This window comes from Aquarana catesbeiana, linkage group LG06, assembly GCF_042186555.1.
Source record: "Aquarana catesbeiana isolate 2022-GZ linkage group LG06, ASM4218655v1, whole genome shotgun sequence".
In the NCBI taxonomy this organism is placed as follows: Eukaryota; Metazoa; Chordata; class Amphibia; order Anura; family Ranidae; genus Aquarana; species Aquarana catesbeiana.
Genome location: NC_133329.1, coordinates 327,069,374 through 327,091,597, shown reverse-complemented (window position 1 = coordinate 327,091,597; position 22,224 = coordinate 327,069,374). Strand labels below are relative to the sequence as shown.

Sequence of the window (22,224 nt, the reverse complement as noted above, 5' to 3'; positions counted from 1 at the left end):
CGTGGCAAATTATAAAATCTCGAAATGCATTCTCTTCTTCTTTAATGGGATAATAATGAAGCTGCTTTGCTGGTGATCCTGATGGAGTTATTGCAAACAAATTTTCAAAGGCTTTTTTTTCTAGTGATATCAAGATTAATATTATTATGTTTTTTGTTTTTTTTTTGGTGCAAGTTACCACAACATCATTATCCCGTAGTTTTTAAGATTAAAGATACAACTATGTTGGTGTCCCTTGTAAATTTTACATTGTATTTTTTAAAATGTAACTGCCTACTCCCAAACTGTCATTTGAAGTAAAACACATAGCCAAGTATTATTCTACACATTTTTTTTATTGTGCATTAAAAAAAGAAAAAAAATTGACATGCTATCTGCCAATAGAACTTAACCAAAAATGCATACTATGCATCCAAAAATATAGAAAATACACAGATCCGTCTGATGAGTCAGCCATTTATACAGATAAACCAAAACAGTTGTAATAGAGTCTTTATGTCACTGAGACCCGGACCACCAGTTGTTGATCAGACTTGCCCTCACGCAGTGGCATCACCTGTTCTCACTATGAAGCTGATCCCCTTACCCGGTATTAAAGTGTTACTAAACCCATAACAGTAAAAGCTGTCTGTATATGCAGCATATCATGCTTGTTATACTCACTGTGGAACTTAAGGGGTTAATCCTCTGAATTGTATAAAAAGGCTGTTTGATCCTGTATGCACAGATCCTCCCCCTCCTGCACTGTTTATTTGGGGAAGGCCAGCTAACATAGGCAGAGTACATACCTCCCAACTTTGGAACTTGAGAATGAGGGACACCTAGGGATGGAAAAGACATGCGGAGCGCATCGCGACAATAATGGGCGTGGCTTAAATGTGTTAAATTTTGAGGTGGCTTAAAGGAACATGGTTAAATAGAGTCTAACGCGGTATTAAACCCACAAGCAAACATTTATTATATTTCAGCTTACAAATTCTTAGATGTGATGGCTGCATTAGTTTTCTTTTTCTTTCTTTTTTAGGCTTTCTTCTATTTTCACCTGGTGATCCAGCCAGTATGTTTTTTTGTTTTTCAAAAGAACAAGCTGTCCTGCAGATGTAGCCATTAGAGAGTTGAGACAAACCATTTACCATTGACAGGGGTGCTTACAATGATAAGCTTTTTTTTATTTATGTAAGGCCTTTATCCTGAAAGAAAAAATATGTTTGCTGCAATTGCTTATAAAGTATTAGTGTATTTAAATCTTCTAGTCCATCTAACACTCCCTTCTTTCCAGACTGACAATGTTGCTGTTTAAAGGTGCCCCCATTGCTCTTTCATCCAGAGTTGTGTCTCACTAATACAGGAGGTGTGTTACTGACCAGATCACCAGGTGAAAATTTAAAACAAAAAACAAAAAAAACGAATGCAGCCACCACATCTAACGATTACTAAGCTGAAATATATTACATTTTTGATTTTGGGTTTATTACGGCTTTACAGTGGTATATACTGTACACAGTCCGCAGTCCTTGTACCCACAAAATACTCCTTAATTTCTGTGCTATGAGAGGCCCGCTGACAGAAAAACCTACACCATGTATACACTCAGATACAGTTACGGGCTGAGGTATACTTAGTCACCCTTTATATCAGAATCTCCCCTTCACATCAGGTGCCCCCTTCACATTAAAGTCCCCTCCTTCACACCAGTAGTTCCCCTTTACATCAGAAGACCCCTTACATTAAGAGCCACCCTTTCTCATCAGAGTCCACCTTTAACATTGCTAGTCCCCCTATAACATCGGTAGTTTACAATTACATCAGCAGTCTTCCCTTGACATCAAGAGTCCCCCTTTACATCAGGTACTGGGGGGTGTTAGGAGGGGTGATCCAGGGATATGAAATCCATAGACAGGGATCCTAAGCCTAGAATGAAGACCGCTATGAGGGAGATAGTGCAGGCTGGATTACAGTGTGAAGTGGAGGGAGTTGGGCTGTAGACAGGAGAAGTATCCGGGGAATGGAGGAGCCCAGGAGTCTATCAGGAACTTGTGGCAGGGAAAGGGTGCAGTGCAGACATTTTGTGAAGAGGGAACTGAGGTCTGCTGTGTGGGGACAGGAGTGACTGACAACAGGGAAGAGGAGATGAGTATTAGGATCAGAGATGACATGGGGGGAGGAGAACAGCAATCAGAGCTGGGGGACTTGAATCACTGATTGCAGGGAGAGGAGTAGCGGAGCTGGAGCTGTCAGTGGTGGAGAATGAGAGGAAAAAAACAGATGAGCCGGACTGAGAGGAGAGCTTGCAGGGAGCAGAAAGTGTGTAGGTGCAGGGGGGGGGGGATCACCTACCAGATCGGCTGTAGGGATTGAGAATGGGGGCACCATTTGCTGACCTTTCCATTGCTGGGAGGAGATGAGGGTGGGTAAGCAAACTGTAAAGTTCCAATGTGACAGTGGCAATGCAGGGATGCTACAGTGACATCAGGAAGCTGGAGAGGAATGAGAGCACTTTCCGCACCTCCTCCGGGCTCTCTCCTGTTCTCCTGATTTGATTTTTCTCATCCAGAGCTAAGCTGACAGGAGTAATGATGCCACTGTCACTACTCCTGTCAGCCTTGTAGTGGCAGAAACTCTCCTCCCGACACCCCCAGCTCATATGTTGCCGTCATATTTCTGCTTCCTCCTTGTCCCTGCTCTGTGGCCCTGCCGCAGCTATTGCTGCCTGGATGATGATCCCTGAACAGTCCGTACACCCTCCACGTACCTTTCTTTCACAGTCACCGCTGGCTGCAGTCCTGCCTTCTGCTCTCAACACTTCCTGAGAGAGTCAGACAGACAGGCATCCCCTCCATATCATTCCGCCAGGGAGAGATAGGCTGGGGGCCGGAACTTTAAACTAACTGTCGGCAAATGTGGCTCTAGCTGCCTCTGCCCCTACATTAAAAAAAAGAGTTCCCGCTCTGCTACTGCCTCCTGGGGCCCCACTGATGGAAGGATGGGGCCCCGCAAATGTTATTTAATGATTGATCCATCTAGGAGCTGGTCACAAGCCTTGAAAACTGCCTGCACTCGACAAGAGTGAGTGGCAGTGGAGGCAATGCGGGAAACAGCTCAGCTGAGCGGGACTGCGGGACATAAGTCCGAATCCGGGGCTGTCCCGCAGAATCCGGGACTGTTGGGAGGTATGACTGAGTAGTCGACCTGCACATGCTCAGTTGTGTCTTTTATGCTGGAGAGAACATTTGCTTGTTCTCAGAGCTAGCCAGGTCAAATGATATTGGCATCACACATGTGTGCGTGTATAAAGGCTGAAGTGGAAATCTCCTCCTTCCTGAACTCTCAGCACTGGAGAAACTGTGCAGTCTATCACTGACTGTGGTATACAGATCAGCCAAAAAAGGTATATAGTGGCAATATTTTAATGTAAAAAGATGATTTATAAGCTGTGGCACTGTGGGGGGGGGCAGATTAACTATTTTCATATTACTGGGTTTAGTAACACTTTAAGTCTGAGTAGTCGATCCATGATCAGATTCACTCGGGCAAGCCCAGGGACAGCCAGCCAAGGAGCCCACGGTCTCTCATATTTAAGTGTACAACCCCTGTGTTGGTATATAAATTTCTCCATTCTAAACATATTGCCTACATCCTTAACCCATTCCCCCACCGCAGGGGGTCTTCAGACTTCCAGTGCACCATAATTAATTTTCTTGCCTGGAATAAGACTCTAGTTATGGTCTCTCTAGTGTACCTTGCCCAGTCATATTCCTCCAGTATACCAAGCAAGCAAGGTTTCGGGTCTATGGGTAAGGACACTTGAAATACAGAATTAACCTTACTCACTACCCCTACCCAATAAGAGTGAAGTTTTGGACACCTCCACAAAAGGTGGATCAAGTCTCCATGGTCACGTTTACATTGTGAGCACCTAGAATCCGTTTGCAGCCCCATCACTTGTAACCAATGTGGGGTATAGTACACCCTTAGCAATATATATATAATTGTTTGTTATCTCGTGGCTCTTACTTGGCCGACTGCGAGGTATGATGTGTGTAGCGCTGGTAGATTTTCAATCTACCGCTTATAGGTAAATTTAGTGGGTTACCTGTTTCATACATAGTCAGATTTAGCCTCTGTTCCAGTTTGGCTGTGTTGCATGTAGTTTCACACTGTGCCTGTAGGTGTCGTTGTCACCATGGGTCGGTGTTGGAAAGGCAACTCATTAAAGCGTATGAGTGCTCTTCTGTCCCGGAGATAACTCGGTGGAGGTGGTCCTCCGAGTTGCATTCTGGGGGAGGGTATTTATGGGACAGACGCCATGTTTTAGGGTTCTTTTCGTTCCACCTGCTGGCCCTCCTGGCCGACAGGTATGTGTTAGGAGTACTACCTCGTGGTCCTCCGTCCGGGAGGACCACGTAGCTGCAGCGTGTGGGTGGGCCCAGAAGCCTGTCTGGGGCCTACCACAGCGGCGAGGTCCTGTGCTGTCTGTCCTACGGGAAGAAGCTGGAAAACTGAGAAGATACCAGGGGAGGACCCGTCATGGAAGGATCATGCAGAGTGCTGGTTTGGAGAGGGGCCTGGTGACTCAGTTGGAGGACGTATCCTAAAGTTAACCTACCGCATAGTACTGCCGGGTCGGCTTAAAGGTTCTAGTGCTGTGTTGGCTATCCATCGTAAATGATTACATCCTGTGGCAGAGGATCGTACGGGTTTCTATTCCATTCAAGTCTGTGGCAGAGACTTTTGTTCGTGCTGCGTACTGGCTGCTAGGTTAGTGAGAGAAACCTATCCGGGCGGGCAAAGATTCAACTCTAAAAGGAGAGTACATTCATCTACAAGATTCCAATTCCTAATACTATACTAAGAAAAGGTATTTTAACTTCCCTGCAACTCTTCTTCTACCTCTTTCCTGCTACTTCCTTCAGTTACTCTTTATTAAAGCATTGAAAAAGATACTCAAGTGTCCGGTGCCTACACTGTCTGGTATTAAGCTTAACGGGACCCTAGACCCAGTTCTGGTGAAATAGAGGTAACAAAGGTGATGGTAACAGCCCGCTTTAAACCAGCAGCTCCACCGTGAGTTATTGCTACATGTGTATGCACGCCCCTTCAGCAAGACTCCCGGCGGCAGTGCAGCTCTTTCCCTCAGCAGCTTGTTACCTCTACTGGCTCCCGATCGCTGCCTGCCTCAAGGTATGTGAGGTGTTTACCACACTGATGGGCACATTTTCTTATAAGGGGCACACTGATGGGCACATTTTCTCTTAAGGGGCACACTGATGGGCACATTTACTGTAAGGTTCACTCTGATGGGCACAACAAAATGTGCCCATCAGAGTGCCCCTTAACATATAATGTGCCTATCAGTTTGCCCCTTAACATAAAATATGCCTATCGGTGTGCCCCTTAACATAAAATAAGGTTCATTCTGATGGGCACATTTTATGTTAAGGTTCATTCTGATGAGCACATTTTATGTTATGGAGCACTCTGATGGACATTTTTTTTGTTAAGGGGCGCACTGATGGGCAGATTTATTGTTAAGGAGCACACTGATGGGCACATTTAACCCCTTGCCGACCAGCCACCATCATTTTACTGCAGCAGGTCAGCACAATCCCGCGAACCGTCATAGCTATACGTCGGCTCGAGGGAACAGGATAGCAGGCGCACGCACGCCCCCGGGGGTGCCGATGATCATGGCCGACGGTTGCGATGACCGACGGCCACGAGCGATCACGAGCACAAGAGGCAGAACAGGGAAGTGCGTGTGTAAACACACAAATCCCTGTTCTGAGAGGAGTGACAGATCGTGTGTTCCAATTAGCTAGGAACCACGATCAGTCCCCTCCCCCTTCAGTTAGAAACACTTAGCAGGGAACACAGTTAACCCCTTGATCGCCCCCTACTGTTAACCCCTTCCCTGCCAGTGACATTTTTACAGTAATCAGTGCATTTTTATAGCACTGATCGCTGTATAAATGCCAATGGTCCCAAAAATGTGTCAAAAGTGTCCGATGTGTCCGTCATAATGTCGCGGTCCCGATAAAAATCTCAGATCGCCGCCATTACTAGTAGAAAAAAAAAGCTATAAATTTATCCCCTATTTTATAGACGCTATAACTTCTGCGCAAACCAATCAATATACGCATATTGCGATTTTTTTTTACCAAAAATATGTAGAAGAATACATGTCGGCCTAAACTGGGGATATTTATTATAGCAAAAAGTACAAAATATTGTGTTTTTTTAAAAACTGTCCCTCTTTTTTGTTTATAGAGCAAAAAATAAAAACCGCAGACGCGACCAAATACCACCAAAAGAAAGCTCTATTTGTGGGGAAACAAGACGTCAATTTTGTTTGGGTGCAGCGTTGCACGACCGCGCAATTGTCAGTTAAAGCGATGCAGTGCTGAATTGCAAAAAGTGCTCTGGTCTGGAAGGGGGTAAAATCTTCCGGGGCTGAAGCGGTTAATTCACTACCGCTGCTCTATAGTGTGTACTTGTCTCAGGAGCACTAAGTGTCATTTCTGTCTGCTGCTTCTTCCTCCTCTGCTATATTCATAAGTCAGTTCTGATAAGTACAAAAATACAGCATTTTGCCCGTGGGACTTTGAATGAGGTATGACACAGCCAATAAAAAGTGATAGAAATGTGCATATAGTACAAATAGGTTATCTAAAAGTAAGTTCCATGTGACCAAAGTGGCCCAACTATACATGTACAATCCATAGCAGTATACAACATTTTACAAAAAATCCATAATGGGTGTAGCATAGCATCGTATGTATACTGACGCGTTTCGTATGTTCTCACTTCCTCAGGGATTGATGTATGAACACGTATCTGGAAGGTAGAGTGATTAAAAAGTATAACATGGTAATAACTATAAATAAAGTACACAATGTGGGGAAAGATCCATACTTGCAAAATTGCTAGACATGTGCAATTAGTTTTGTAACTAATCGAAATTCGCCCAAATTTTGCATCTTTCGGACATTCGGATGCATCCGAATGTCCGAATAAAAAAATGGCAAATTTCAACTACGTAATATGAAATTATAGCGAATATAACGAATGATTCTGATTCTGTAATTCGTTAAAGATCTAATGAAACAAAAGGTCAACTCAAAGTAAATCTTACAGTCCAATCAGCTGATTCATTTTGTGCTGGAGGTTGGATTACTGGCAAAGTGCATTCCTGAGAACTGAGTGAGAAGGGTGTTGTATTGTATTTGAGCAGAGGAGAAGAGACATGGTCATTGTGTGTGTTAATAGATTCAATAAAACAACTTTCCAAACTACCAATCATTATCACGAATATATATACATACATAAATATCGAATTTCAGCTAATACAAAAGAAATTATAGCGGATATAACAAATGAATTCAACATGATTTGAGATTCAGTATAACGAATATCGACACTCTACAGAAATAACGAATTATCCAAAAACAAAGTAATGTAACATAACGAATATAACAGAACGAAACTATGTATTTTACGAATGACAAGGAAAAGAAAATAAATGAAATTTTCCGTTGTGAACATGTCTAAAAATTGCCAAACATTGCACGCCCCCACCAATGACAGCCAAGAAGGACGTCTAGCCGGGACCTGTGGGGAAAAGATCCAGGGGGGACAAGCAGCGAACGTAGGACAGAGTGGAAAATAGGACCGATGGGACAATCCAAACACAGCCTCCATGGTGGTAACTGAAGGAAAAAATGTGTAAATGTGTGGTGTGGTATATGATAAAAGTAATAAAAATAATAAAAATGACCTAATGTATCCAAAAATGGACATAGTAGTGTGTGCAAAACATGACCCATATAACCATTAGACAGTGGTGATAGAAGATGAATAATAATATTGAATAAAGAATCCATGTGGAAACTAAAATGGGAGTAAAGCTTAGTAGAGCTATACCAATGTCCATGATATATCAATAGTGCAAGGTCAATATTTACAGTATATAGACAAAAAGAAGTACCTAACAAAATCAGTCATAATGATCTATTTGTACTATATGCAATAAATTTCTATTATTTTTTAATTGGCTGTGTCATACCTCATTCAAAGTCCCATGGGCAAAATGCTGTATTTTTGTACATTCAGTATCTCACAAAAGTGAGTACACCCCTCACATTTTTGTAAATATTTTATTATATCTTTTCATGTGACAACACTGAAGAAATGACACTTTGCTACAATGTAAAGTAGTGAGTGTACAGCTTGTATAACAGTGTACATTTGCTGTCCCCTCAAAATAACTCAACACACATCCATTAATGTCTAAACCGCTGGCAACAAAAGTGAGTACACCCCTAAGTGAAAATGTCCAAATTGGGCCCAAAGTGTCAATATTTTGTGTGGCCACTATTATTTTCCAGCCCTGACTTAACACTCTTGGTCGTGAAGTTCACCGGAGCTTCACAGGTTGCCACTGGAGTTCTCTTCCACTCCTATATATCAGGGATGGAGGTGTGCCACAGGGTACATCCAGCCTTATTTTGTTGCTTTTTGCCACTTCTGATTTCATGACACCAAGAGAAAAAAAGGTGACAGGGGAGGAAGCTCCAACGCACAGACTGTGATTGACAGCCTAGGTTCTGTACATGTGTGCTGTGGGAGGGATAGGGGGGGTGCTTCTTCCCTCCAATCAGTGCCTGCTGAGCTCTGTAGAGGGTAACCAGCTCTCCACCCCTTGCTTTTTGAAAGCTCAGACAAGCTGTATACATTCTGCACTTTGAATGGCTGTAGATGAGAGAGGGCAGCAGATAAACAGGTAGAATTGATATAAAAGGATTTCTTACATCTCTGTGTATCACCTGAGACCGGTCACTTCACTGGGTATATGGGAGGGTTTACATCCACTTTAAGTTAAGTTAAATTAATGCCCGGTACACGCGATCTGATTATCGGACGAATGATTGTCTCTTTTTTTTTTTTTTGCATGCTAATCTCACATCGAATCTGATGAGTAAGATTCGCCAGGAAGTCGGCACGGCGCAGCGCTAATCACAGGTAGGGAGACATTTCCCGATCTCTGCAGCCGCACATCGGGAAATGTCTCACTGATTGTGATTAGCACTGCGCTGTGCCGACCTCCTGGCGGGCTCGGCACGTTCAGCATGCGAACACGCCGGAGCTCATCCTTACTGATGAGTTTACTAAAGTCACGCAAATTCCCATACGACAGCATAGAAATTCGGAAGTGATGTCACGTGTTGTAATGCATTTGTATTGCATTTTCGAACGATAGGTGTACTGATTAAATGAAAATCATATGATCTGGCATGGGAATGTAGGCCGTACAAAAGAATACCAAATAAAGAAATAATTCACACTCAAACTCAGTTTAAATGGTAATAAAATGGCCGCGGCACCTTTATTGGTATAACATAAATTTTATAAATAATTCATCAATAAATTAAAATATTTAAATTTTCTTTTTTTTCTTTATTTATTTTATTATTTTTTAAATATAACATATATATAAACATATATCAATATCTCGCTCAGTTATAGAACTCGAGCGAGTACCATAAATAAAAACATTCATCAATGTCCCCCCTTGATCCAAGGGTGACAAACCACATTACAGGTGCTGCGACAGGGTGGGAGGGATGGGGAGCTCGTCAAACCGCTGTGGGGTCAACTGTGACAGGAGCCTGATCCGAGGGTCTTATATAGCCCTAAAAACACGTGTATTACTCTATAATACACGTGTTTTTCCCGCCTGGAATCACGTTTTTCCCGCTCGTGAGCCACCTGCCTTTGCTTCAAACATTTAAAGGGGCAGTATCAAAAATTTTTTTTTTTTTTTTTAATTAACTTTTTTGCCTGCCACAATCCCATGCTGTGGGCACTTAATCAATGCCCACTTCTTCATGGGAATGTAGGCCGTACAAAAGAATACCAAATAAAGAAATAATTCACACTCAAACTCAGTTTAAATGGTAATAAAATGGCCGCGGCACCTTTATTGGTATAACATACATTTTATAAATAATTCATCAATAAATTAAAATATTTAAATTTTCTTTTTTTTCTTTATTTATTTTATTTATTTTATTATTTTTTAAATATATATAAAACATATATCAATATCTCGCTCAGTTATAGAACTCGAGCGAGTACCATAAATAAAAACATTCATCAATGTCCCCACCAGCCAGTTTTTGTTAACCAAAACAAAAAACGGCCTACCCCACCACCGCGGCCATCTCTATCATCTTTTGTAAACCTAAATTAAAAATATCCAAGCCTACATCAGACAAGTGAACACTGTCTTGTCTATAAAGGCCGGAAAAACCTCCTTCCAAATCAACGTGGCACCATTTCCGAAAAAATTACCCGAGTATTTGGGAATGAAAGTCGTATGCGATGCAAATCTCGTTTCATCATAAAAAGCAAATCCAAGGTTGATGATTTACCTATATCGTTACCCCCTAAATGAATTATCAAGATGTCTGGGGAGGGCCAGCTCTGAGATAAAGCCGAAAGATGAAAGAAAAGGTTATTCCATTGAAGCCCACGAATGCCCCTCCAAAGAACCTTAAAAGAAGCAGGAGACAAAGATAGATTGGCAGTATAGCAGCGTTGGCAAGCTCTCTGTTGAGCCCAATAAATAAACGAGTGTCCAATAATCCAAATGTAGGACTTGTGACCTATGAAATTAAATAAATAAATTAGGGCGAACATAAAGATTAAACCGCTTGGACTCCCACCTCCCCAGCCTCATAATAACTGCATCATCAAGGCCCAACCTAGCTGCTTCTGTGGCGGCTCCAATGCGAAAAGAATGCGATGAAAATTTAAAGTGAGAAAGGCCTAAATGGGACAAACAACGCCGTAATAATGCTGAAAATTGAAATTTTGTGAGTGGTGAATGATCCAGATGCACTAAAAAAATTACCGAGACATGAAGGCCGAACAGAAAGTAGAAATAACCGCATAAGGACAAACAATGGAGTCGCCACAAGCATGTAGACTGATCCAATTACCTTTACCATTAACGTCCGTCTTTGAGTGACTAATAAAAACTTCTACCTTACCTTGGGAAAGCTGTACCTCATTAAAAAGTAGACCCGAATTACCTTTTTTGTTGGCCGGTACCATCTCAGAAATACGAAGAGCAGCAAAGAACATCAAAACAAAGGCTGTTTTAAGTAACAATGTTTCCTATTTTGAATGGCACACTTTTTGAGTAGACAAACAAATTTTTTGTAAAAGATCCAAAGAAATGGGCCTGCACATATCCGGTGTAACTGTTCTTTTCTTATAACCTTTCAGTGCTTGACGCACGGAAAAGAAACTAGTACAAACTGGTAAGTTAAGGAATTTAAAGAAGAAAGAAATTCCAGCCAAACTTTTGTTAATATGACTATAAGAAAAATTTTGTTGCATAAGAAAACAAAAATATGCTAATACCGTTTGTTCTGAAGGTGAAAAACCTGACAAACCCAATTCATCATTAAACAATATCCATTTTTTCCATGCAACCAAATATGCGGTCCATGTTCTGGGAGCTAAAGAATTCTGAATAGCCGAAAACACAGGGGTTAAATCAAATCCCATAGATGGCTGGGGCATGTATAACCGACTAGGTCCGCTTCGGGAAAAAGCTGCCTAAAACGAGCCATCTGGAAACGAGATAATGCATCAGCTATCTCGTTGTCTTCACCAGGAACATATCTAGCTTTAACCCAAATATTAAATTTTAAGCATAAAAATACAAAATAATGCAGCAATTTTATTACAGATATGGATTTAGAAGAAAGACAATTTATCGCAAAAATCACCCCTTTGTTGTCTGAATGAATTAAAATCCGTTTATTAGCAAAATTGTTTCCCCATAATTCAAAAGCCACTATGATAGGAAACAATTCCAATAAAACAATGTTTTTTGTAGCTTTACTAGAAACCCAAAAAGAAGGCCAAGCACCACAGCACCAATGAGTGCGCCATATCGCTGCAAAACCTAATGAACCTGCAGAATCTGTAAACAATTCCATGTCTGCCGAAAAAACCAATTCCTCCTGAAAAAAGGTACAACCGTTATAATCCAAAAGGAGTTGCGACCATACTATCAAATCATCTTTTAAATCTTCAGTAAGACGAATATGGGAAAAAAGAGATTTAAACCCCGACATTGCCATAGACAATCTCCTAGAAAAAATTCTACCTACCGGCATAACTCGAGAGGCAAATGCTAACAAGCCCAAAAAGGACTGAAGTTCTTTTAATAAAACTTTCTTTTTTTCTCAAAAATATGCATATGAGTTCTGGAATCCGGTTAATTTTTTGTAAAGGAAGTTGAAACTGGAATAAATTAGTATCAATTCTGATACCTAGGAATTCTATGACTGGAGAAGGAAAAAACGTTTTTTCATAAGCAATAGGAATGCCAAAATTGCGAGAAATGGCCAAAAATAATTTTAATAATAAAGCGCATATTGGAGAATCAGGAGGTCCAATGAACAGGAAATCATCCAAATAATGGATTATTCCTTCACATCCCGATTCATGCAATAGAACCCATTGCAAAAAGGTAGCAAAAGTTTCAAAATACTGACACGATAAGGAGCAACCCATTGGTAAACACATATCATAGAAAATATCACCTTCGAAAACAAAAACCTAAAGAATTAAAAGATTCGGGTGCAATAGGCAACAATCGAAAAGCAGCCTGAATATCTGATTTGGCCATTAGAGCGCCGACACCGAATTTCCGTATTAGCGAGACAGCGTCGTCAAAACTGGCATATTTAACTGAAGATAAAGAATTGTCAATTTCATCATTCAATGTACTACCTTTTGGGTAAGAAAGATGATGAATAAGACGATAAGAGTTTGGTTCCTTTTTCGGTACTAAACCCAATGGAGATATGCGAAAATTTTTAAACGGAGGAGATACAAAAGGACCAGCCACCCGACCCGCTGCGATTTCTTTAATCAATTTTTGCCTAACCACCTGACTATGAAGAAAAACTGATTTAAGATTATCCACCATATGGCACCCGGATCCAGAGAAAATAGGAAGTTTAAAACCGAAAGAAAAACCGTCAATTAAAATTACTGCTTTCTCCCTGTCTGGGTAGAGAAGCAGCCATGGGTACATTTTTTCCAGCTTCACTGGTGTGTATGCTTTTTGAATTATCACGAAATTGCAATTGAGAATGACTCCTTTTAAAACATTTCACTAATGGGTGAGTCCCAAAGCAAAATGAACACTCATGTTTATAACGGCACGAAGTTGACCACTTGCACTGGGACTCATTAAAAGCGTAGCAAATGCCTTTCTTGTATACAGATAATGTGTTTTGATTCCCAAAAGGCTGTTTTGCCACCACTTGCTTTTGGGGAAGAATGAGGTTCAACCATAAACCAACGTCCTTCATTCCCCATTTGAGAGAAGGGTAAACAGCTATTTTTTGACGGAAAGATTCATCGTAATTATACCAACCAAAGCCACCAAAATGTTTATAAGCTTCGAGAATATGTTCAAGATGTTGAAATAAACCACTACATTTTTCAGGGAATTTCTCACCCATAATTGCTGAAAAAATGCAAAAAGCATGTAACCAATTGTGAAAAGATCTCGGGGCCGTGCGACGCCTATCCTCTTCATCAATTTTTTTATCACTTTTAATAGAAAAATCTTTAGAGCTAGGTAACAACGTTAACAGATCAATAAAATCACCTTTCCATATTTTTTCTTTTATATTGGAAGTTAAGTGAAAACCTAACGGTGATATCTCACATGGCAATACTTCCTTAAAACAAACTTCAAGCACAGGAGAAGATCTATGTTCCAAAACAGCAGAATCCTGTGCATGATCAATGGAATTTGTATTAAACGAAGCATTTGTATGAAATGACACTGCAGGATTTTGTGACCAAACATTAGCAGGTGAAGAGACAGGTGTAGATAAGTGCTTTTGACCTAAAGCATCTGTAAATTTAGATAAGGAATCAACCAAAAGTGTTATTAAATTCTGTTGTGCTGACTCACCAGCAGGAATGGTTCCTGTAGCGGACTGTAGATCAGAACGATTTCGGTTCTCAGGAGGTCCTTGAAGCAGATGGTCCATTCCAGCATCCAGCTGTACAAGCCTGGACGCGCGCGAAGCCGTCGGCATGGCAACAGGTGACGCTGGAGCCTGTGAAGAGAAAGAAACAGTAGGCGGGGATGATGGAGCGCTTCCCCGCCCCTCTCTGACACGGAGGGGGGAAGGAGAGAACGCGCTCTTCCTTGGACGAATCCGACGTCCACTGCGCCGATGCGCAGTGACGTCATTTGTGACGACATTCTCTCGAGGGCGGGACTCATCTTCCTCCATAGGGGCTGGCGTAGCAGGGCGCTCCGGCGGGCGGCTTAGCTGATGCCTGCGGGCTTGACTGAGGTGAGTTGCTGGGCAAGTCACTTGCGGCGGGGAGATCCGCGAATCGTTCCCAGCAGGCGCCGTCACGTGTACCGCGGGATCTTCCAAGCCTTCTTCCAATGCCGGCTCTTCCTCAAACTCCGCCAGGCACTTCTTCAGCCACTCTTCCCCACCTGTAGACGCCGCCTTCTCCAGGACCCTTCGGACTAACGTCTTCATGACCTTAAGCGGCAGACGAGCTCCTGTATTATAGCTCAGTATTATAGCCTATGGAGCTAGTCAAACCGCTGTGGGGTCAACTGTGACAGGAGCCTGATCCGAGGGTCTTATATAGCCCTAAAAACACGTGTATTACTCTATAATACACGTGTTTTTCCCGCCTGGAATCACGTTTTTCCCGCTCGTGAGCCACCTGCCTTTGCTTCAAACATTTAAAGGGGAAGTATCAAAATTTTTTTTTTTTTTTATTAACTCTTTTGCCTGCCACAATCCCATGCTGTGGGCACTTAATCAATGCCCACTTCTTCATTGTACGGAAAAAATTTCGCTGCATGTCCGATAGAATAATATCGGATGAACTGTTGTGATCGGCACTCGAAAACTCTGTACTAATGTTTCGATTATCGTACAATCGATTCGAAAGCGGCATTTTTCGTACGATTTTCGGATCGTGTGTACGGGGTTTAAGGCTGCTAGGGATCTTGTATTTGGCAGTTTCAGGCTCGCCCTTTTCTGTGTCTCTGATCACCCCTTGTTATCTTTCTCCAAGCAGGAATTTTCTTCTCAGCTGTCACTAGGTAGATCTGTCAGTATCCCTAGACTTTTGGATGAAAACCTGGCATAGAACATCTTTATTGGTTGGAATGTGTTTGTGGCTGTGACTGTAGGACTATCCCTGACATTGTATACACAGTATATAGACTGTACAGTATAGGAAAACTCTCCTCACACCTCTGACCAGGAAGTGAATGAGGCGCCATGAGGGCAGAGCGGAGGGGCGGGGCTGTGCAGTGACAGGAGGAGGAAGCAGCTACGTCCGGGCTGTGTATGGGGGCTCAGGGCTCTGAGTCCGGGCTACACGCCGGACAATCTCCCGGCACCATGAGCAACCAACCGGTCCCTCCGCACAGATCACACCCGGCCGTCTAGTCCGTCCTCCGCCTCCCATCAGCCCGAGGATGAGCACACCGACCCCGGACTGAGCCCAGCTATGGAAGGAGTTCTCTACAAATGGACCAATTACATCACAGGTCTGACACTGGAGGGAGGTCAGATGTGATGTATACGTGTGTGTGATGATCGGATGTGATGTATACGTGTGTGTGGTGATGAGATGTATACATGTATGTGATGATCAGATGTAATGTATACATGTGTGTGTGATGATCGGTTGTGGTGTATACATGTGTGTGATGATCGCTTGTGGTGTATACATGTGTGTGATGATCGGTTGTGATGTATACATGTGTGTGATGATCGGTTGTGATGTATACATGTGTGTGATGAGATGTGATGTATACATGTGTGTGATGATCAGATGTGATGTATGTGTGTGTGATGATCAGATGTGATGTATGTGTGTGTGATGATCGGTTGTGGTGTATACGTGTGTGTGATGATGAGATGTGATGTATACATCACATCTCATCATCACACACACACATACATCACATCTGATCATCACACACACGTATACATTACATCTCATCATCACACACATGTATACATCACATCTCATCATCACACACATGTATACATCACATCTGATCATCACACACACATACATCACATCTGATCATCACACACATGTATACATCACATCTGATCATCACACACACGTATACATCACATCTCATCATCACACACACATACATGTGTGTGATCAGATGTGAAGTATACATGTGTGTGATGATCAGATGTGATGTATACATGTGTGTGATGATCAGATGTGATGTATACATGTGTGTGATGATCAGATGTGATGTATACATGTGTGTGATCGGTTGTGATGTATACGTGTGTGTGATGATCGGTTGTGATGTATACGTGTGTGTGATGATCGGTTGTGATGTATACGTGTGTGTGATGATCGGTTGTGGTGTATACATGTGTGTGATGATCGGTTGTGGTGTATACATGTGTGTGATGATCGGTTGTGGTGTATACATGTGTGTGATGATCAGATGTGGTGTATACATGTGTGTGATGATCGGATGTGATGTATACATGTTCGTAATGATCAGATGTGGTGTAATAATACATGCATGATTTTTTTTTTTTTATTTAATCGTCCATTGTTAGATTTACAAAAATGTTACAATCAGATTGTATAATGTATGCTCAGCCTTAGTTGTGACCGATGTCCATATGACTTCCAGCAATCTCATTTGCAGATCTGTTGATTTTTGGACAGTAAACCATGGAGGAGACCTTCTCCGTTCTGATTGGGCAGACAGATGACCAGCACTTTATGTGGATTGGACATGTCAAAACAAAATCACACTTGTAATTCCTTGAGATCTCCTGACAGCGGATTCCCTTCCTCTCCTATTAACATAACTAGAAATGATGGGCATAGCGGGGTGCCCACGTCTTGTGTACACCGCACTTTGTCTTCAGAGGGGAGTCAGGTCATGTGTAGACAATTTACTGCTACTAGGCCACATTTACAACGAGGATTTGGGCCGGTGTGAATTGTAGCGGCAGGAACCTTGTGATCCTCTAGGTGCCCCGGTCCCTATAATGACAGGATGCCGGTGGCTGCAGCTATTCGTGGCTCTCTGGGAAGTCCACAATTACCTGCAGTGATCACTTCTGGATACACACACACCGGGTGCAATCAGCAGTGATCACTGCAGGTAATTAATTGTTGGCTGCCCAGAGAGCCACGAATAGCTGCAGTCACTGGCATCCTGTCATTATAGGGAATGGGGCATCTAGAGGATCACAAGGTTCCTGCCGCTACAATTCACACCGGTGCAAATGTGGCCTTACTGAAATGTTATATCCTGATGACAATCTTCATATTATGATTTATTTTTGTTTTCTTTATTTCATTCACTTTGATTCATCTATTTTTCTCACATTTACATACCAGACAAGATGTCTAACAATAGTCTCAGTTGTGATTGTGACAAACTGTATTGGTGTGTGTGTATGTGTGTGTATATATGTGTGTATATATATATATATATATATATATACTGTACCTCTGCTGCTGTAGCCATTCATAGTGCCAAGGCAGTGTCTTAGTCCCATCCCCCGTCTCTCTCTTTATCAGGACATCTCTTGGTCAGTCTATAGATGTGCAGACAAATCATAAATATAACTTGTGTCGGTCCCATCTAAACCTATGACATGACCTGATTATCATAATGCTGGAAATTATTAGTAAGAGGTCTCATTATTATAACACAGGATTAATATATCGCTAACAGTTTGCGCAGCGCTTTTATAAAACCTTAATTGGAGGAATGTCACAAGGGTTCTCCCGGGCTGCACACATGTTCCCTGTATTTCTTTAATACTAAAATTTCCTATGAGCAACACCACCATCTACTGGCAAAATGTATTATATTTTCTAATTTTTCTGAAAACACCAGTCAGCGCACATCGTGTGAACAGATCCTATATTAGAACGTTGGTGCAAGTGCTTCATTATTTTGTCACATGTGATCAGACATTTCTAGAACCTGTCACATGCCACGCTTATAGCACAGGATGTGGTGCAGCTGGTCCAGTGTACAATGTAAAGGTGCCGCACTCCTGACAGCGCAGTGTTTGTTGGTAGTAGGAAGTGGTCTCAGCCTCTGTTCCTCCTAAGCAACGCCCTATGCCATGTTTTGCCCCACACATTGGGCTTACTATACAGGTCACCTCTATGACTAAGCCCTGGGGGCAGAGCCAAACACACAAGTGTAGAATGGCCGAGGCTGAGGACGCTTCCTTCTACCAGCATACACTGAGCTGTCGGGAGTTCCCTCACATTGTACAGATACTTTGCATTTTGGATAAGCACTTTAGACGCCAGCTCTTAGTAGTAGCGCACCAGAAGGATTATATCCAGCACTAAAGCCTTGTATACACGATCAGATTTTCAGACGACCGTTCGTCCGTTTTTAGTGGCATGCTAGTCTCATGTCGAAAGTGAAGAGGTTACTCACCATACGAAAATTTTCATATGACAGAATACAACTTCAGAAGTGACATAATGGGGGTTATTTACGAAAGGCAAATCCATTTTGCACTGCAAGTGCACTTGAAAGTTCACTTGGAAGTGCAGTCGCTTTTAATCTGAGGGGTAGATATGAAATGAGGGGAAGCTCTGCTGATTTTATCATCCAATCATGTACAAGCTAAAATGCTGTTTTTTATTTTCCTTGCATGTCCCCCTCAGATCTACAGCGACTGCACTTCCAAGTGCACGTGTAGTGCAAAGTGGATTTGCCTTTAGTAAATAACCCCCACTGTGTTGAATAGTTTTCTATGTATTCTTTCGTTTATGAGCATGCGTAGTCTTACTCTTACGATTTTTTTCGACTGAAAACCCCGCTGATGAAACGGAAATCGGACATTGAGTTCACATCCGACAAAAACGTTATATTCTGCACATCCAGCTTTTGTCGGACAAAAAAAATCGGAATTGGCTGTTGAAAGCACCATACTAATGATCCAAAAATCGTCAGATCGTTTGTCGGACGAAATTTTACTACCAATTTTCGTATCGTGTGTGTGTGTATGGGCCTTTAGAGCAGCGATCTGAGCTACAGGTCGACCGATATGGGTTTTTCTCTGGCCGATGCCAAAGCCGATATTTAGAAATCGCGGTGGCTGATGGCCGATATATGATGCCGATTTTTTAGGGCCGATATATTAGGCCGATTTTTTTTTTTTTTTTCCTTCATCTCATAAAATCTAACAGTTAGACCCCTTTCACACTGGGGCGTTTTTCAGGCGCTTTTGGGCTAAAAATAGCGCCTGTAAAACAGCTCCCCTGCAGTCTGTGTGAAAGCTCGAGTGCTGTCACACTGAGGCGATGCGCTGGCAGGATGTTAAAAAAAAGTCCTGCGAGCAGCATCTTTGGAGCGGTGTATACCGCTCCTCCACCACTCCTGCCCATTGAAATGAATGCGCACCGCTGCTGAAGCGCCTGCAAAGCGTTTCGGCAGCAGCGCTTCAGGGGAGCATTTAACCCCTTCTTCAGCCGCTAGCTGGGTTATAAGCGCCCTGCTAGCAGCCGAATAGCGCCACTAAAATGACGGTAAAGCGCCGCTAAAATTAACAGCGTTTTACCGTCAACGCATGCCCGCTCCAGTGTGAAAGCAGCCTTAAGTAATAAGTGATACAGAAAATTTTTTATATTTAAACATTTATTGAACAAAACAAACCTCCAATCAGTTCACTTGTATGTAGAATTTAGATTAAAAAAAATAACTATATCTTAAATATTAAATACACAAAAACAGGTAATCAAAACTTTTGGACGAAAAAAAATGGGCTAACTTTACTGCTTTTTTTTTTTTTTTTTTTAAATTTCATTAGTGTATTTTTTTAAAAAAAATTGCGTTTGAAAGACCGCTGAGCAAATACCGTGTGACATAAAATATTGCAACAACCGCTATTTTATTCCCTAGGGTCTCTGCTAAAAAAAAATATATATATAATGTTTGGGGGTTCTAAGTGATTTTCTAGCAGAAAATGCAGGATTTTTACTTGTAAGCAACAAGTCTCAGAAAAGATTTAGTCTTTAAATGGTTAAACTGAAAACTTCTCCACGGAGTTCAGTCTATTGATAAAAGAACCTGAAAGAGATGCAATGTATCTTCTTATCAGACTTGGCAGGCTGCCCAGAGGAGGAGAGAAGAAAACTTCAGACAACTTGCAATTGACTTCAATTACAGAAGTCATTTGCAAGTCCTGCTGAATCGGCTTTTTTTATCAGCACAATCGGCCGATGCCGATTAAGTAAAAAAAGCCAAATATCGGTCGACCTCTACTCTGAGCTATCAGAACAGGTGGCGGCTGGAGCAATACCACAGAGGGCTTGTCTTATGATGTTAATTTGGTGCACAGAAAATACACCAAGATATAAACCAGAAAAAACGACGATTTCCCATTGTGTGAATATTCAGATATTTAATTATCTGCATGTGAAATACATAAACAGGGCTTCACTTTTCATGATTGGATAATTGAACATTCACACCATTTGTGGGAACTCTCTCTCTTTCATCAATCTGCTGACTGTCAATCAGCAGCTCTCCTCTCTGCTCCTCCATGCTCACCTTAGTGCTGAGCTGTGGAGGGGCGGCTCGCTGAGAGGCTGAGACGGGCATCAGTCCTGGCACCCGGTGGATCCAGACTTTATTGTCGTGATGACGATGCGGTGCCTGGATGATTCCAGGGACGTCAGCAGAGAACGGACTTCAGACCACTCTCTGCTGAAAACGGATCACAGGAGTGCAAAATGAATTTCTCCTTTAACCACTTGCCTACTGGGCACTTTCACCCCCTTCCTTCCCAGACCAATTTTCAGCTTTCAGCGCTGTCACACTTTGAATGACAATTGCGCGGTCATGTTACACTGCACTCAAATGAAATTTTTATCATTTTTTTTGCACACAAATAGAGCTTTTTTTTCATGGTATTTTGTCACCGCTGGGGTTTTTATTTTCTACGCTACAAATAAAAAAAGAACGAAAATTTTTAAAAAAATGCATTTTTCTTAGTTTCTGTTATAAAATTTTGCAAATAAGTAATTTCTCTTGATAAATTTTGACCAAAAATGATGCTGCTACATTTCTTTGGTAAAAATAACCCAAATCAGTGTTTATTTGGTGTTGACAGTGATGGGGGACAGGGAGACAGACAGACACATTTTTTTATTGGGACAATAAATGTGTATAGGGACAGGGGTATATCAGTGGTGCTTGGTGTACTTCTGTGGGGTGATCTGTAACAGCTCTCTGTGTAAAATCATCCTCACATAGAGAGCTGTCACAGATCTGCAGATTCCCCCTCCCCGCACTGAGCTTGGCGGGGAGACCTGTCGCAGAGACACCTGTCTCTGTTTACATTGTGACAAATGTGATTGGACACAGCCATCAGGTGATCGGGAGGGCCAATCATAGCGCCCATATCCTGATCTCTGCTCAGCTGAATGAATGATCACAGGATTGAGCCGCAGCGCACCTCGTGGCCTCGCTGCGAGCACTCATTCTAAGGGACGTTCCTGAACGTCCACTCGGAACGAGGAAAGGACCACCCGGCGGTTTATGTGCAGTGGTCGGGTGGGAAGTAGATAAATTGGATCTAAACTGTATCTAAGCACCAAAAACACTATTAATTCATTTTTAATTTTCAAAGCAAACTTCCCCATCCATGCCTCCATGCTTTATTTAGTTGAGAAACCACTTTGAAAAACATCCCCCTAGCATTTTTGGCTGTGACCATCTTGAGTAAGGGCAAATGATTCATGTAGCATTTACTTCCTGAAATCCATCTGCCCTTAGCTTAAGCATGCATGCAGTAGAGTGGGCTGTACATACAGCCGGTGACATCACTGGCTCATGCGCTCTGAATGAAGAGTCCTGTGCCGTAAACGGCAGCTCCTGCGCGGAGGTGATGTTATGGTGGGTCTGTCAACGGAGTCCGCGAACCTGGAAGAAAGACGGGTGAAGATGGAAGCCGTTGGGAGGGCTTCGTTCTCAGGTAAGTTTCACTTAATGTGCTAGTATGCGATGCATACTAACACATTATGGCTTTACCTTGCAGGTTAAAAAAAAAATAAAAATAGTCGTTTTACTACCGCTTTTAAAAAAACTAAATATGATATACTTTCCTA

General features: G+C 42.1%; 1 protein-coding gene across 1 annotated transcript in view; it reads left to right on the top strand.

Annotated features, from left to right (window-relative positions):
* The first annotated feature begins 15,351 nt into the window (after nt 1-15,351).
* The window catches only part of PLEKHA3 (pleckstrin homology domain containing A3), a 47,276-nt gene continuing 40,403 nt past the window's right edge, over nt 15,352-22,224 (top strand). The window contains exon 1 of the mRNA XM_073633817.1: nt 15,352-15,631. Coding sequence (XP_073489918.1) covers nt 15,592-15,631 — 40 coding nt within the window. The 5' untranslated portion in view covers nt 15,352-15,591. The remainder of the gene's footprint in view (nt 15,632-22,224) is intronic.